The sequence below is a fragment of the Xiphophorus hellerii genome, chromosome 16 (genome assembly GCF_003331165.1).
Source record: "Xiphophorus hellerii strain 12219 chromosome 16, Xiphophorus_hellerii-4.1, whole genome shotgun sequence".
Lineage (NCBI taxonomy): Eukaryota > Metazoa > Chordata > Actinopteri > Cyprinodontiformes > Poeciliidae > Xiphophorus > Xiphophorus hellerii.
Genome location: NC_045687.1, coordinates 2,702,890 through 2,718,924, shown reverse-complemented (window position 1 = coordinate 2,718,924; position 16,035 = coordinate 2,702,890). Strand labels below are relative to the sequence as shown.

The window sequence follows — 16,035 nt, the reverse complement described above, 5'->3', positions numbered from 1 at the left end:
CAGAACCAGAACCATGTCGCCCACCTCAGTACTCCTCTTCCTCCTGCAGCTCTGCTGCCTCCAGATGATGCTGGTCTCCATGCCAACCTGTAAGCTGCCAGGGAAAATGGTCAGGGACACCCACAACCTGCTTGAAGACATGGTAGGTTCATAAGGTTCTGGTTCTGAGTTCAGATCAGCAGAACTTCATTTTAAATTAGAGGACAACCTAAACATCTTCTCTCATCTCCATGAGTTAAAAAAGGGGAGTATCACTTTAAATTCTGCAGGGATGCTCTGATAAACAGCACTGCAAAAACGCAAAAGTATTTTTTAATCTAGTTTCTAGTGCAAAAAATACTAGAAGTAACTTTCAACCTGATACTGGACAAAAAAAAATCCTTAAAATTTATTTTAAAAGTATTAGTTCCACTGGCAGATTATTTCTCTCTTAATAAAACGTTTATCTCATGTTATAAGTGAAATCATCTGCAAGTGGAGCTATTACTTTTCTATCAATATTAAGGAATTATTAACTCCAACATCTTGCTGAAAAGTTACTTGTAAGTTGGCTTTGTTTTATTTCAAGTGTTCAAAAATAACTTGGTAAGGTTTTTTGTTTTTGCAGTGAAGAAAGTGTTCAAACTTTTCCCCACTGAACCAGGATGATCTGGATGAAAGAAATCTGAACTTTTCTGTAGATAAAAGCGTTTTTTTATTGTTATTATTATTAAATCCTTCTTTCTATCCTCTAGGGGCCGCGGCTACCGACACACTGTCACCAGCTGAGCAGTAACATGCACTTGTCAGACTCTGTCCTTTCTGAGGCCTCGAGCCAACACAGCAAGGTAAACCTATGACCTCACACAGACGTCCAGCCAATCACACAGCTGGGTATTTTTATCGTTAACCGTGATTGGTTCTCTGCAGTGCCGCTGGTCATCGCTGGTAGTGTATGAGTGTCTGCGAGAGGCGAATCTTATTTTCACGGAGTATGATGTACCTGAAGGGGAAGGTGGACTCACATGGTCCCAGCAGAAGCTGGAAGACTACCAGAACCTGCAGGACCGTCTGGTGGAGGAAAATCAGTGTGTGAGTATCAGAGCTAGTGCAGACTGGACCCAAGTAAACCAGATCTGGGATTCAGTTTCACTCATAAGTAATTGGGTTTTCTATCTGCAGCTGAACACCACGGAGGCTTCGGCGGTTTTGTCGCCATTTTTCCGAAACGTCACGGCTGTTGTTGAGCAGCAGGTAAGCAAACATCTAGTTTCTAGAGTTCATAACGGGTCAAACTTTAACTGAGGTAGGATTCAGAAAAGATAGAACTAAAGTAGCTGGTTCTGAAACTGATGAAAGATGTTATTCTGGAATTTGCATTAGCATTAGCATTAACCCAATTGGCATTGGGCCAGATGCAGAATATCCAAAAATTATACTCAAGTCAGAGTAGCAATACTTCAAAATATTTTTACTCAAGTACAAGTAAAAAGGATCCATCCAAGAAATTACACTAGATTTAAAAAGTATTTGGTAAAAAGTCGACACAAGTCCTGAGTAACTGATCAAATTCACAACCATTTAATATCTAAAAATTACACCATCAGACTGACCAAAATGTAAAGTTAAGAGGAAATGTTTCTATTTTACGGATGAAAATGAAAATAATTCATATAAATAACAACAAATAATAAAATGAAGCAAAAGAAAATATTTCCAAATCAGTTTCTTTGAATAAAAGAAACTTGGGAAACTTTAACAAAAACAGCAGGTGTGTGTCTGGTGAACTTTTGGTTGAAACATGTTTATTTTTCAATTTTACTCAAGTAAGAATAGAGATACTTCAAAATAAACTTACCAAAGTAAAAGGTACAGCGTAGTAAAAATACTCCTAAAAGTGCATTTTTTCAAAAAGGTTACTCAAGTAAATGTAATTGAGTAAATGTAACTAGTTAGTCCCAGCTCTGGGCAGATGGTACTGAAACTGATGGTTCTGGAGCAGCATTCTGGTTATGTAATTTGGGTTATTTTTCTTGAACTGTAAATCTAAAAGGTTTCTGCGTCTCCTGCAGGACGGTTCTGCTTGCGGTTGGGAGATTCTGAGGAGCGATCTGCTCCAGGTTCTGAAGCTGGCGCTGCACAAACACCACGGCTGCTTCAACTGGACCAGAGCCCACTAGAGACCGTGCAGTCCAACCTTCCTCACTGATATCTGTTTACATATTTTTCAAATATTTTATGTCCCATTATTTATTTAAGTTAATTAATTTATTTATTTATTGTTTGCAAAAAGGATATTTTTTTACATCATTATGATAGAAAAGTTTATATTTGTACCTTTCATAATTGTTCAGTTGTTTAATAAAGCATCAAAAAAGAAAAGAAAATCGGTTTCTGTTTTACTGTAAAAACCAAACAGTTAAAAAAAATCAGGCCTGATACGGCATTTAAACTGCAGATTAATTAATAATGTGATAAATTTTTGATTACAGCTGCAGTATGTACACTGTAAAACTAAAAATATCTCTCAAATGGTAAAATACCAGCAGCTGTGGTTGCCAGACTTTTACCGTATTTATACGGTACCAGAACCGTACATGTACAGTAAAAATTTACCATAAATGGTAAAATTTTTACCATAGATAGTAAAATTTTATACAGCATTCTTTTTACAGTATAACTTTGATAAGAAAAGATGTTTTTACATATTTTATTGAAACTATCGCCATGATCTGTGAAAATGTCGATCTCTGTTTTCTCCCACCAATGAGAGCCAGGAGGCGGGTCTTAGCGCTGTCAATCACCCTCCGTGTGGTGCAGATTCCAATCAGCAAACAGAAGGAGAAGTTGTGAACGATGCTCTCTGTTTTTAGATTTGCAATCTGCTTGTAGTTTTAGTAATGGCAGCAGAAGAAGTGAACAAACCGGTTCAGTCCCGTTGGCCACGCCTCCAGATGTTGAATTAACATTCACAGCCATCTCGTTTGCATCGGTAAACGAGCTCATACCCTCTGGAGGAGAGCTGTGAGGGAACCTGTTGATATTGAGTGAAAGTGGGCCGAGCACTAAGCCTTGAGGAACCCCACATGTGATCTTTGGACACAGTTTTGATTTTCAGATGCCACAAACGAGTCCCTATCTGCCTGATAAGATTCAGTTTAACTCAACAGCAGAAATTCCCACCAATGTTTCCAGCCTATTAGTCAGAATGTTCTGACCAACGGCGCTCAGATCCAGCAGTACCATCTTTGTTTAAACCGTCTGGCCCGTTGAGGTAATGTGGTTCACTGGGAAACACTGAGGTTTATTAACACCACTGCCACATCATTGAAGCGCAGGCGTATTTATATTAAAGATCACGGAGCGAGAATGTGGTCGACCACTAACCAACCAGAACCCAGATATGACGTGTTTCTGACTGTCGTGCTAGATAAAATTTCTTGGGCACTATGAAAATTTTGCCACACCTAGAAAAGAGGAGAAATCACATAAGGATTAATTTATTTCATATATGTAAACAAACCCTAATCCAGGTTTCACTGAAGCTACATAATAATAATAATAATAATAATAATAATAATAATAATAATGATAATGATAATGTGTCCACCGTGCGTTTATCATTGATGTGTTAATGTAGGCGGGTTTGGAAAGTTATGAGAAATTTTTCATCTTTCTGATTCAGATTCAATCTTCCTAGGATTTCCATCCAGTTGTGATGCAAATGTTTTAAAATCTCACAGAAAAATAAAATGCGAATTAGGCGCATTTACTTCCAATGGTTTGAAACAAATCAATCAGGCCACGAAAAGTGTAGCTTCATCAGATGTTGACATTACGGAAAGCTGTGAAAAAACATGCAGTAAGATGTAGAAGTATTTCTGAGTTTCATGCCTCTGGTAAGGCAAAAACCCAGCAGTGGATGAGAGACGTCCCACCCAGAGTTTGTGACGTCAAAATCTACTTTCATGTTTTAGACTCTGGTAGTAACAACCTTTTCAGCAGGTCAATGATAGGTATTTTCCTTTCGAACCTAAATAAAAGAAAGAACCACAGACAACGTATATGAATTTTACGTGGAGCTTTTGCAAAAGGAGAAGGCTTTAAGAACCCCTGGGAGAAGGCTCTGAGAACCCTTCCTCCGAGGAATCCACAGAGCATTCTGATCTGCTCTCTCAAGGACTCCTGTTTTTATTGTCAAATAAGAACAGGCAAGGGGGCAGTCAGAAAACACAACAGAGGTCGTAAAGCTTCTAACCCAAACATCTAACAACCCAGGTCCAGATGTGATATCTGATCAAAGGTCTGAGCCCGGTTCAAATCTCGGTCAATACTGTCAAGAAAACAAAATACGACTGCTCACAGGTGGTTACTAAATTAGGAGGTGTTCTTGCAAAAGGGTTTAAAGTCTGAGAAACTCAGTGTTATCTATTTCTCGTAAAGTTGAACAGACAGTAGTGACCTCCAGGTCATTTAAAGAAGAGAACACTTTAAACAGAAAATCACAAAGATCTATAGACTTAATGTGAACTAGAGTAAGAAAATAAAATGATAATACATAAAAATCTCTAACAGTCAATGTTCTTCTTATGCCTTCTAATGAGCCATCATTGGATCCGGTTGGTTAAATCAGGGAGAGAACTAAAACATGCAGGACAACGGCCCTCGAGGACCGACTTTGATATAATCACAAATCAAACAGATACATGTATCTCAACTTAAGTTATGAACATGGACATGGATTACCTGGATGTGTTATAAAAGGTCTCTGGGTTTTGAAATTGAGCTGGAAGCTGAATCCACACACAGCCTCACTGGAGACGGGAACTACAAGCAGCAGCTAAAGTTTTGAAATCAGGGAACATCAAATTGAAGCAATCTGGAATCTGCAAGACTCTCTGGGTGAGGGAGGATGCCCTCATTCTGTCAGCCCCTGGATAGCAAGATGCATTTAGGTCAGATGGGATTGTTCATTATTACAAATGGAAATGTTTGCTTCTCTGCAAATGTGTTTCCATCTCCCTTTTTTATGTTTAATTCTTTTTTGCAAACCCCAAAAACCACCTCAAGCAAACGTAAAAACTCTTTTGAAAAATGTATGTTTATTAAAATTTTGCCATTTACATCAACATTTTTTAATGCGATACTTCAAAGGCTCTGACGTGTTCCAGAAATTTTAACTTTACTATCATAACAACCATCCTTTAGCCTGGTAAAAACCAACTCCTTGTTCTACACTTTGTTTCATGCAGAGAGTCTCAGCTATTGAGAAATAATTGTTTAAACTCTGTTGAATTCTACCCAGTCGCTGACGTTTGGTCGTGGTCGGTAAGGTAAGGTAAAGTAAGGTGATTTTATTTATCTAACACATTTTCAGCAAGGCAATTCAAAGTGCTTTACATGAATTAGAAGGAAATGCAAATAAAATAATAAACCAAAGGAAAGAGCAAAAGAAGAAAAGGTAAAAAACTACATATTAGTTCCCCATGTTTAAGAATAAGTGGTCCTTAATTTATAAAGTAATGCACCAGTTCAACGCAATGAAGCTTACCAGAAATTGCCTGTGTTGTAAACAGCCATTCTGCATTGTGAAGAGAGAAATGCCGAGCCAAACAAGATGGCCGTTCATGCCAATTCAGTGTTTGGAAGTATGACCAACACGGACTGGTTTTGTTCACTTGTCTTTGCTGAAAAAGGTGCAGAAAAACGTCATCATTCACAAATTTTCCTTCTGTTTGCTGATTGGTTAGGTTAAAAATTCTACTGGAGACAATCCAGTTCAATGGGAGAAAGCCGGAACTGAACATGAAGAGAAATTAGAATCAAATTCAAATCTTGAATCGATGAGTTACAGGAAAATTAAATGCTATCCCCATTTCATGTGTCTAATAATGTCTTCTGTCTTTTTTTCATTAGTAAAACAACAAACAACCAGAATGTAAACAGTCTGCGTCGGCAGCGACTCACTCACATTCCTACTGCTTTTAGGAAAACCTTTCCTGCTGAGTCATCAAGTTCAGCCTAGAGCCCATCAAGGAGATCAGGTGAATCATGCAGCTGACAGACGTCCTCACCTACTGCAGGTATGTTTGTCAAATAAATAACCTGAACTCAGATGGAGGGTTCATAACTGCTGCTGACCTGCAGTAGCTCCCTCTGCTACTCGCTAGCTCTTATTTAAAGATTTGGAACAGGAAGAAGAAAACAATGAGGTGCAAACCTGATGGAAACCTCAGCTTGCTTTATATAGATGATAAATTAAACAATAAACCTTAGCTATGGTTGCTGAATCTGCCATTGCCACAAAGAATCCTCAATGGCCACCATCTTCTCCTTCTAATCAACACCAATGCTACGTTAATATCAGATCTGATTTTTTTGCTGAAATCCGATAATTCTTGTGTTCAAACTACTAATTAAATGCAACTGGAATGAGACTTTTGTGCTAAATACCCAAAGTGACCCAGACACAGCAGCGCAGTGTTTACGGAATAACGCATGCTGCCATCTGCGAATCAAAGTTAAAGTTGTTGAGCAATTGAAGTCGACAAAAGAAGCTTAGAAAAAGACATTAACAGCAACTGCCTTTTGTGGAGCATTGGCTGCAACTTCTGTCAGAGCTAAAATAAGAATTATGAGTCGTTGTTTATCAGATTTACTATCTCTGGCTATAAAACATGGTATGATCCTTCAGACTGCAGATGGTTTGTAAAGAGTTAAATTCTGATTTATTTCCGCGCATCGAAGTGGCACAGATCAGTTTTTTTTAAAAGTCAATTATAGGTCACATACGTGGAAAAAAAAATTAATTTAGGTCGCTTTTGCCTTCTGTGTGAACGCAGCGTAACTGATTGAAACTTTGTGCTGGTCCTCACTTAACACGAATGCAGAGTTTCAGAAATGCACGACCTCTGAACCCCAACGCTGCTTCCTGCAGTCGAGTCAGGTCAAAGTTTACATTTAATTCCCATGTCTTTATTTATTTCAAACAGGCAAGAAAAAGAAAAAACTGAAAAAAATTATAAGACTAAATGTCATTCGAAGTGACATGCAATTTTACACAATTTGATTTCCTGCTTCTCTCATACACATTTACATAAAACCGTTAAAATCCTCCCACATTAAATGATGCTTCCGTCTTACATTTTCATCATTGTATGTACAATTATTTACATATTATAATCAATAATAGCATTTTTGTTATTTGAGACATCCATCCTATACAACATAATATCCAATAAGCTCGTTATTGGATATAAGTTACAGTTCTTTAAACTTTTTCATATTTGTCCTCATCATTTAATCTATTCCATAAATCTACCCCACAGACTCATCTACAAAAACTCCTTTTGGTTGTTCTTGTATATTGGGGAAGTTTATGTTTTCTTACTTTGAATATAAATCGTACAATTTTGAATTTCAAAAATATTGGATTTGTATGTTCCTAATATGACATTTGATAGTATTCTGTTTTCTTATGTTTTTGTATGTATTGCCCCAAACGTCCACACAATAACTCAAATACGGAACAATGAGAGTATTTTTTAAAATCTTACTCAGTTTTGTAGCCTGGAGGCTTTAACTGGGTCAATTTATAGTCTGACTCTGAGTCACAGAATAATAAATCCATAAATAGGTGCAGATCCAGCATTCCTTCTCTTAACCCTGCAGGTCGCAGCACGTTCAGGGAAACGATGAGTAAACAATAAATCTGCTTTACTGTACCGACCACACACTGAGCTCTTGTAAAACTGACACACACACCTCATAATTTAACAGCAGTTTATTTTAACAGAATACAGCACCATAAGATACAAAGAAGGAGTCACTGACCAGCAGGAGGCGCTGTGCCTCACAGCAATTCGGTTATACAAAGAAGATGCTCCAAACATTTCAACACATTATTCTTTCAAGGTTCTTCAAAGCAAAACAAAACCCTAATTTTCTAAAAGAAAACTAACATTTTCCACCTAAGAGGTCAATAATGTCCATTGTTTATTGATCTCACACGGCCACATGTGGTGTAAAATACCTGCAGATTTACACTTTTATAAGAACAAACTTAAAGACCAGAACTTTAACTGTTCTGGGTTTTGATTGGCTGTGGAGACAGAAGCCACGCCTTCAAGCTGAGTGACATCGTCAAACTAAACAGTTTATGTCACGTTCCTAAACGCATCAGGACTACATTTCCTGAATTTCACATTAATTCCCTCCAAAATGTAAGCCCCGCCTCTACATCAGGATGTGGGCGGGGCTTTACTAGTATGTGGGCGGAGCCTCCACCGGCTCCTGTAGCTCTGGATCAACGTAGTCCTGGTTGAAGATGGCGGTGTCTGCTCCCTGTTTGAACCTGAGGACGGCCAGCAGAGACTGGAGCGCCTGCAGACACACAGAGCGACACGGGGTCAGGTATGAACAACTCAGAGGAAACACGGAAAGAAAACATGTCAGAAAAACGGACAGATTGTTAAAAGGTCTGAAAATGTTAATAGCATGTCCTTAATTAGTAATGAACATTTGAGAAACAACACAAGACACAGCATGTTTTACTGTCACATGCTAACAGTTAGACATGTTAGCATGTTTTACTGTTAAGAAAACATGCTAACATGTAATACTTGCTAGGACAGAATAAAATGATTGAACATTAAAAAGAAGTAATATTATGACCAAAACATCATAGCATGAACATGTAGCATGCTCACATGTCTGAGCATGCAGGAGGTGAAGGATGTTAACATGTTAGGAAGAACATTTAAAAAGGCATAAAAGGACATTAAAGGGGCCTCTGTCTCTTTAAAAAGTCCTGTTCTTCACATCACAACATGGCTTTTCTGTTAACTCTTCAACAACGTTTTTACCAGCGTTGCTCTGAGAAGTGACTCCTATAAGGAGCTCGGCAGATGCACGGTTCTACCAGGTGTTTGCTAATTGCTCCTGGCTAGTCTGAAGGAGCTGATTAGGAGAAGGCTGCTCTGTGAGACGGAAGCTCTTGGAAACTGCAGCCCTGAGGAGGAGATGAGCCTTGAAGGCGGGGCTAAGTCCAGCCAGGTGTTTTGCACAGCTGGATGGTTGTCATGGAGATTAAATGATTTATCAAACATACATCAAAGAATCAAGGCAACACTCCAGATATATTTTTGATGAGGGAATAGCATTATAACATCATGTAAAGCTCAAAAAAGGTCACATTTACATAATGCAGCCCCTTTCATGTCTCATAAAGAATTCATGAAGACCTGAAACATATCAGAAAAACATGAAGCAAATTAATGAGGTTAAAAGCAACACAGACACTGTTAGCATGTCACAGACAACATGTTACAGGTGTGGCTTACTCTCACAGCTGATCAGAACATGGCAGCACTTCCTGTTGGCCCCAGGAGGAAGGTCATGAGTGGAACCAGAAGCAGGGTTTATAATTTAGGTCATGTGGATCATGAAACACCTTCATACCAGCAACAAATATGACACGAGTGTTTTAACACAGATGATGTATGCGATGCAATAACAATGACAGTATGAAAAAAAATCAGAAAATGAGAGGAACTGCTGCCATAGAGGTAAAGAGTTTAGAGTGAAAATAGTAAAAGATGATTTGAAATGAGAGGAACGTTTTAATAACCACTAAAAGTAGAGGAGAAAATTAAGGCTGAGCCATTAACGTGTTATATTTTATCAATTAATTGCGTAGATTTTAAATCGTTAATGTTTTTAACTCAATTCCTCAGATCTTTTGTTTTACCGGTCCGCCGATAAATCTGATGCAGAAAGCGACATCCACGAACAACAGAAATGGAAGATAAAACCGCTTCTCTTGGCCCACTGTGGCTTAATTTTTGCTTCAAAAAACAATCTGGTGGGTCACTGGAAAAGACTATTGTTGTGTTCAAGTTGTGCTAAGAGGTGCTAGCCTATCAACGAAGCTATTCAAGCATCTTAATACTAAACATGTAGTAGCAGCACAGACTTTCTAGACATTTCTAAAGAAGCTCTATAAATGATCAGGAGCTCCTGAAACACTGGGAAGCTGAACTTTGCTCCAATCTAGTAGTTGAAGAACCTGAATAATGGATAAATATCTTTACTATTGAGCTCATATGTCTATTTATTCAATCATTTAGCAGAAATAATGGGTTTTGAATTGAAATTGTTGCTCATGTTGTCAAAATATATGGCTTTTGAATAAAATGCCGTTAATTGTGATTAACTAATTAATAAAAGGACCTCTAGAAGCTGGATGGATGAGGTCCTGATGGCACAGAGCAGCAGGAGGAAGAACAAACTAAGGCAAAATGATGGTAAAACAGTGACACCTAGCGGTGGTTGGAAAATAAAACCTTAAAATGAGTAACAGGTGTCGCAGACAGCAGGATAAAGCTTCAACTGTTCAGCGGTTTAATCATTATTTCACAACAGAACTTACATGACAGAATCATATCAGCAACATTTTACAGATGGTGAAGGTCTGAACCTGCTTCCAACATTAGTTGCCATGGTGACAGAGACAGGTTGATGAAGCTGAGCTTACCTGTCTCTGTCACCATGAAGTTCCTGCTGCGTAGTCCAACCTCAGGTCTAAATATTTATTAACATGCATTCTTTTAAAGGCCAGCAGGGGGCGACAGTCTGCAGTTAAACTCAGCATCCTGCTTTACATTCGGAGTCCACGCCTCATCGTTCTGTTACCACGGCAACAGTAAGGCACTGTGTGTGACAGAAATTTAAACCGACCAATCAGAGTTCAGACTGAGTTGAGGAACTGAACGGGGGATGGCTGAGAGAAAGAATGGCGAGGCTTTGTTTCAGGAGAGAGGAGGCGTGAAGAGTTTATTGTATTCTTCTTCGTACGAGACTCTCTTCAGACGCTCCAACGACATTAACGTGACGCCTCCCTGCAGGCACATGGAAGAACGACAAGAAACAACACGGAACAGCAAGAAACAACAAGATACATGTAGCAACAAGAAACATGGAACAAGAAACCGCATGGAAGAACGTGAAAACAAAACGTAGCAACATAAAACATCACGTAATACCAAGAAACAATGCAGATCAACAAAACAACAAGAAACAACAGGGAACAGGAAAATACATGTAGCAACAAGAAACAACAAGAAACAACGAGAAGCAAAGTGCAACAAGAAACAGCATGAGAGCAAAGTAAAGGAACATAAAACAACAAATAACACCAAGAAACACAAAACAGCAAGAAGCACGAAAAAAGAAAAAGAAACAGAACAAGGAACATGGAACGACGCGAGAACAAAACATAGCAACATAAAGCAACAGGTAACACCAAGAAACACGTAACCAGAAACACAGAATATAAAGTAACACAAGTCATAGAACAACATAGAAGATGGAACAGCAACACAGACAGATAAAACACAGATTAGCAGCACAAAATGAAAGAAAATCAAAAACAGAAAAATAACATGGAACATCAACAAAGAGCAACAATATGAAGAGCCAATGACACCAACACATGGAAGAGCAACACAGAATAGAGAAAATTAACATGGAACAACATCATATCGACAGGACGTCATCAGAAACATCAGACAAAAAGACCAAACAAAAGGCAACATGATAACAAACAAGAAAACAAGGAAAAGGAGAAGAATCAGTTCAAACATTTGATCTAAATAATCAATTCATGAATGAAAACATGAATAAAGCTGAAGACTCAGACGGTCCTGCAGATACTTGATGTTGATTATCACCCACACATTAATGAACGGACAGAACCACAGTAATGGATCGTAATAGTTAGCTGGTACCGGCATGGTGGTTCAGATGGAGCTAGTATTACCACTATCTGACCAGCAGGTGGCAGCAGACAGGCTGTTCTGCTACGTACCCAGGTGAAGATGGAGAAGAAGCAGAAGATGATGGTAGCCCTGGCGGCGTCGGCGCCTTCGTTCAAAGGGTTGTCTTCAGGATTGGAAAACTGCCACTGGTTGGCCAGGAAGCAGAAACCCACAAACCAGATGAGAGACCAGAAAGCTGCGGGAAAACACGCATGATGCATTTAGAAATGAACACAGAGGCATTCAGGCTCTAAAACCGGCCAGGTGGAGTCTCACCCGACACCCCGATGTCCAACATGACGGCCTTCTTCCTGTCCTTCACCCCGCTTATCTGAGGGAAATAAACATCCAGCGCCAGGAAACCGGCGCTGCAGAGGAAACCCAGGGTTCCCATGGCAATGGCGTAGTTACAGGCGTTCTGGTTGCGGTTGAAGATGCAGTACTCCTCCACCTCATCGGGACGGTTGACGTAACCTTCGTTGGCGACACATCCCAGGATCACGATGGAGAAGAGCTGCGGGAAGGGAGGAGGCGGTTTGCTACGGTACCATTCCAGAACCAGTACTCCCAAATTAAATGGACGACTTACCTCCTCAGGGTCTGCTGAGGAGGAATTTATTTGATTCAGGTGTAGAGGAAAATGGCTGGGGATTGAAACCTCTGGTCTACGGTGGTCTGATGGCAGCGAGGCTAGAGAACCTTAATGTCGATTCTTCCTTAAAGCTGCAGTATGTAACTTTTATAAAACAAATAATCCGTGAAAAAATCTCCTCAAACCACTATTGCCATCTGAAGAAATGCACCACTCCGGTCAGAAACAACCAATTAGAAGAAGGGGGCGGGTCTTAGTGCTGCCAATCAATGCTGGTAAATGTACAAATGGCAGAGAAACAACTTAACATTCCAGGAAAAGCAAAACGGTTTTCTGGATGAATGGAAATGGCTAGTTAGATAGCATCTGCTAGCTAACTAGCTAATGCTAACTTTCATAAAAATGGCTAGATAACTAACTAGCAATAGCATTCATGGCAGGATGTATTATGGTGAACTAGCTGTAGCATAGCAAAGACCATGGGACAGAGTGAGAGTGATTGACAACGCTAAGACCCTCCTCCTGGCTCTGATTGGTTGTTTCTGACTGACTGGTGTGTTTCTGTAGTTAGTACTGGGAGCACTGGGAGAAGGCCGATGATTTTTTTATGTGGTCGTTCATTCTACTAATCAAATGCAACAGCAACCAGACAATCAGACCGAAGCAACCGACATTCACAGAATAACATTAACGGCACACAGCAGCATTGTTTACGGAAATAAAAGTGGATCTGCTGTGCATGGATCCATTTTAAAGTTTATTCAGCAGTGAGAGCTGACAGTATCTTCACAAAATCATAACAGGACAAAGAAAGATAAGAAAAAGAAACACAACTAATAGCAACCACCTTTAATGGAGCATCAACTGCAGCTTCTGTAGAGAAGTCTGTTTGGATGTGGAGTAAGATGTAAGAGTGGTGGGATTTTTTAAAAATAATTTCGTAATTCAGCCATTGTTTAGATCCATTCTGGCTGGTGCAGAATTATGATGCTTGTCTCACATCAATGATGTAAAAGTTGGATTAAGTGCAACAAGATCGTTCTGACTGCAGACACTTTGAAAACAATCGGATATGTTTTCAATTTGGTTCCACATATGGAAATGGCACAAATCAGATTTTTGGGGGACTGAAAAGATTTGAATTGGGTCGCATTCATCTGTGCATGTAGCCGAAGAGATGTTACTTTTTAATACAAATATAAAGTCCTAATATTACAAGAATAAAGTCTTAACATTAGCAGAAAGACAACAGAGCTTCTTCTTCTCCTGTTATATTTCCAGACTCCTGATGTGATCATGTGACCTCAGTCATGTTTTCTCTAAATGTAGCGCTCAGAGTCACATGACTCCATCTTTTCAACAAAATCAGATCATTCTTCATCAATGATCTGATTGGGAGTTTCCAACCTGAATCCTCCTCAAAGAACCAGTTTATGCAAATATTCCAGCATCCAATCAAAGTTCTGCTGCGTCTGGTGGTTACCAGAACCGGTCTGGTCCATCGAACCAGAGAGTCTGAGACAAGGAGCTTTTGTTCTAAAAGTCTTGTGCTGAGCCTCAGGAATGTTAAAGCTGGTCTCATGACTGAGTCACACTGAGGCTGCAGGAAACTGACCAGCTAACAGAACCAGAGAACGGACCTGCAGTCAGCTCTGCAGAACCACAACAATCATCCAATCCTGCTGGTTCTGCAGAGGTAATTTACACAACCAGAACTGGTACCAAAACTAGCAAAATACAAGAGGAAACATGAAAAACATCTTATTATTGCAATATGATATATTGATATAAAAACAACTACAACATGTTAAAAATTACTGTAAATATGGATTCATTTCACCATAAATATGGATATAGAAAATATTAAATAATTTTATTTTCAAGTTAACATGAATAGTAGTTTACTGGATGATGCTGCTGCTGCAAGAGGGATGAGAGTAATAAGTTTATGCTTCTACCTACTAGAAGGTTGAACGTGTAAATATACTTTAGTGTTGTTCTCTTTTTCTTGTTTGATTTTAGTTTATTTGTGTATAACTGTGTGTTTTTTTATTACACTATATGTTCAGTAAACTCAACTCAACCATAAAAAATATGTTTTTTCAATTTGTTAATCTAGGTTTTTAAATTAATTTTTCTATAATTTAAAGACTCTTAAATATTTACATTTCACAAAAAGACATAATTTAAGTTATTGATCCATCCTGATATTTCCCTGTTTTTACTCCAATTAGCAGTGATTGTTAAATCTGGTATGAACAGATTATTAGGTAAATCTCTTATTAGGTAAAGTGTTATTATCATTGTTACCATTATATTACTTGAAAATGGTCTCAAAACAACAATATTATAGTTTATTACAATAAATTCTGGGACAATTTATCAACCAGCAAAATTAAAATTAGGTTATTTATCTGAAAGAGATAACTAGTTGGTCTTAGAATCATTTCATCCATCCATCCATCCATCCATCCATCCATCCATCCATCCATCCATCCGCTGATGTTCTGCAGTCCACACTTGTTTACAGATGTTCAGAAACTCTTAGCTTTAGTTTGGACGTTGATGCAAACCGACCAATCAGAGCTTGACCTCCCATACCTGACCAATGAAATCCCAGGACTAGCTGCTCAGTAAACCTGGGAACCAAACCAAACCATCGTGAGTCTCACCCAGCAGAGGATCCTGATGACAGTCTGAGGCTGCCTGATGAAGGTCAGGGGATCGAAGGCGCCGCCGGCCTTCCCTGCTCCGTACGCCTGGAACCCGTCCATCCACGCCGCCTGCTGATCCCAGACCAGCTCACAGTGGTTCCTTCCTCCTAGAGTCTGTTCTGAGAGGCTTGTCCCAGTTCACTGCATCAGTTTGGACCAGTTTACCCAGTTGGTCAGGATTTATCTCCTAACTGGTTGTGCTTTCTTCTTCCTCTTGTCTGCTGTTATAAACTGCTCAGTAATCTGCTCTAATCCTCCTCATCCTCCCTCCAGGGCTTTACTTCCCTCAGTACCGTCTGACAGGCTGAGGACTCCAACCAGCTCCACCAATCACACAGGAACAGGCATCATGGGTTCAGGTTGTGGGTACAATCAGACTGAAGGAGGCGGAGTTAACACAACTCAGAGCATGCATTCATTTTACTTTTCTTTTTTTATTAGAAGTTTGTCATATTTTCATATGTAAATGTTGATATTTGTAAATGGTGATGCTGTTCTTGCCTGGTTCCTCTTGAAAAAGAGATTTTAGATCTTTCTTGGCAGTTTTTTTATTTTTAGATATTTAATGTTTAGTTTTACTTTTTCAGCGTTTCTTCTCTTATTACTATGTGTTACTTAAATTAGAAACAATTTAGGCAATATTAAATGTCCTAAAACAAGAGAAGTTTGGCCTGCACTGTAAAAATGTCATAAATTAGAGAACAAAATTAGAGACAAATTTTTTACAGTGTGATTTAACTTCAGACTAGGGCTGCAACAGCAGCTATTTTAGTTATTGATTAATAGTATTAATCAGTTAGTACTATTGGCAAATTTTACAGATTTTTAATTTAAGCATGTTATACAATATTACAAATACATTGAAAGATGCAAATAAGCAATTAGAATTCTTTTTTAAATAAGAAAATGAAAATTTTATTGCCTAGAATACAAT

General features: G+C 38.8%; 1 protein-coding gene across 2 annotated transcripts; it reads right to left on the bottom strand.

Moving 5' to 3' along the window:
• Nucleotides 1-7,747: 7,747 nt before the first annotated feature.
• On the bottom strand, nucleotides 7,748-15,437 carry syngr1a (synaptogyrin 1a). 2 transcript variants are annotated; one of them, XM_032588264.1, is made up of 4 exons: nucleotides 15,060-15,437; nucleotides 12,072-12,309; nucleotides 11,846-11,991; nucleotides 7,748-8,361 (listed from the first exon to the last, which is right to left on the bottom strand). In XM_032588264.1, the coding sequence occupies exons 1-4, from the start codon at nucleotides 15,159-15,161 to the stop codon at nucleotides 8,242-8,244; spliced, it is 606 nt and encodes a 201-aa protein (XP_032444155.1). In that variant the 5' UTR covers nucleotides 15,162-15,437; the 3' UTR covers nucleotides 7,748-8,241. The 2 variants fall into 2 exon arrangements, with proteins under 2 accessions (XP_032444155.1, XP_032444154.1); XM_032588263.1 differs by lacking the exon at nucleotides 7,748-8,361 and adding an exon at nucleotides 10,358-10,877 and having other exon boundaries at nucleotides 15,060-15,426.
• Nucleotides 15,438-16,035: the final 598 nt, after the last annotated feature.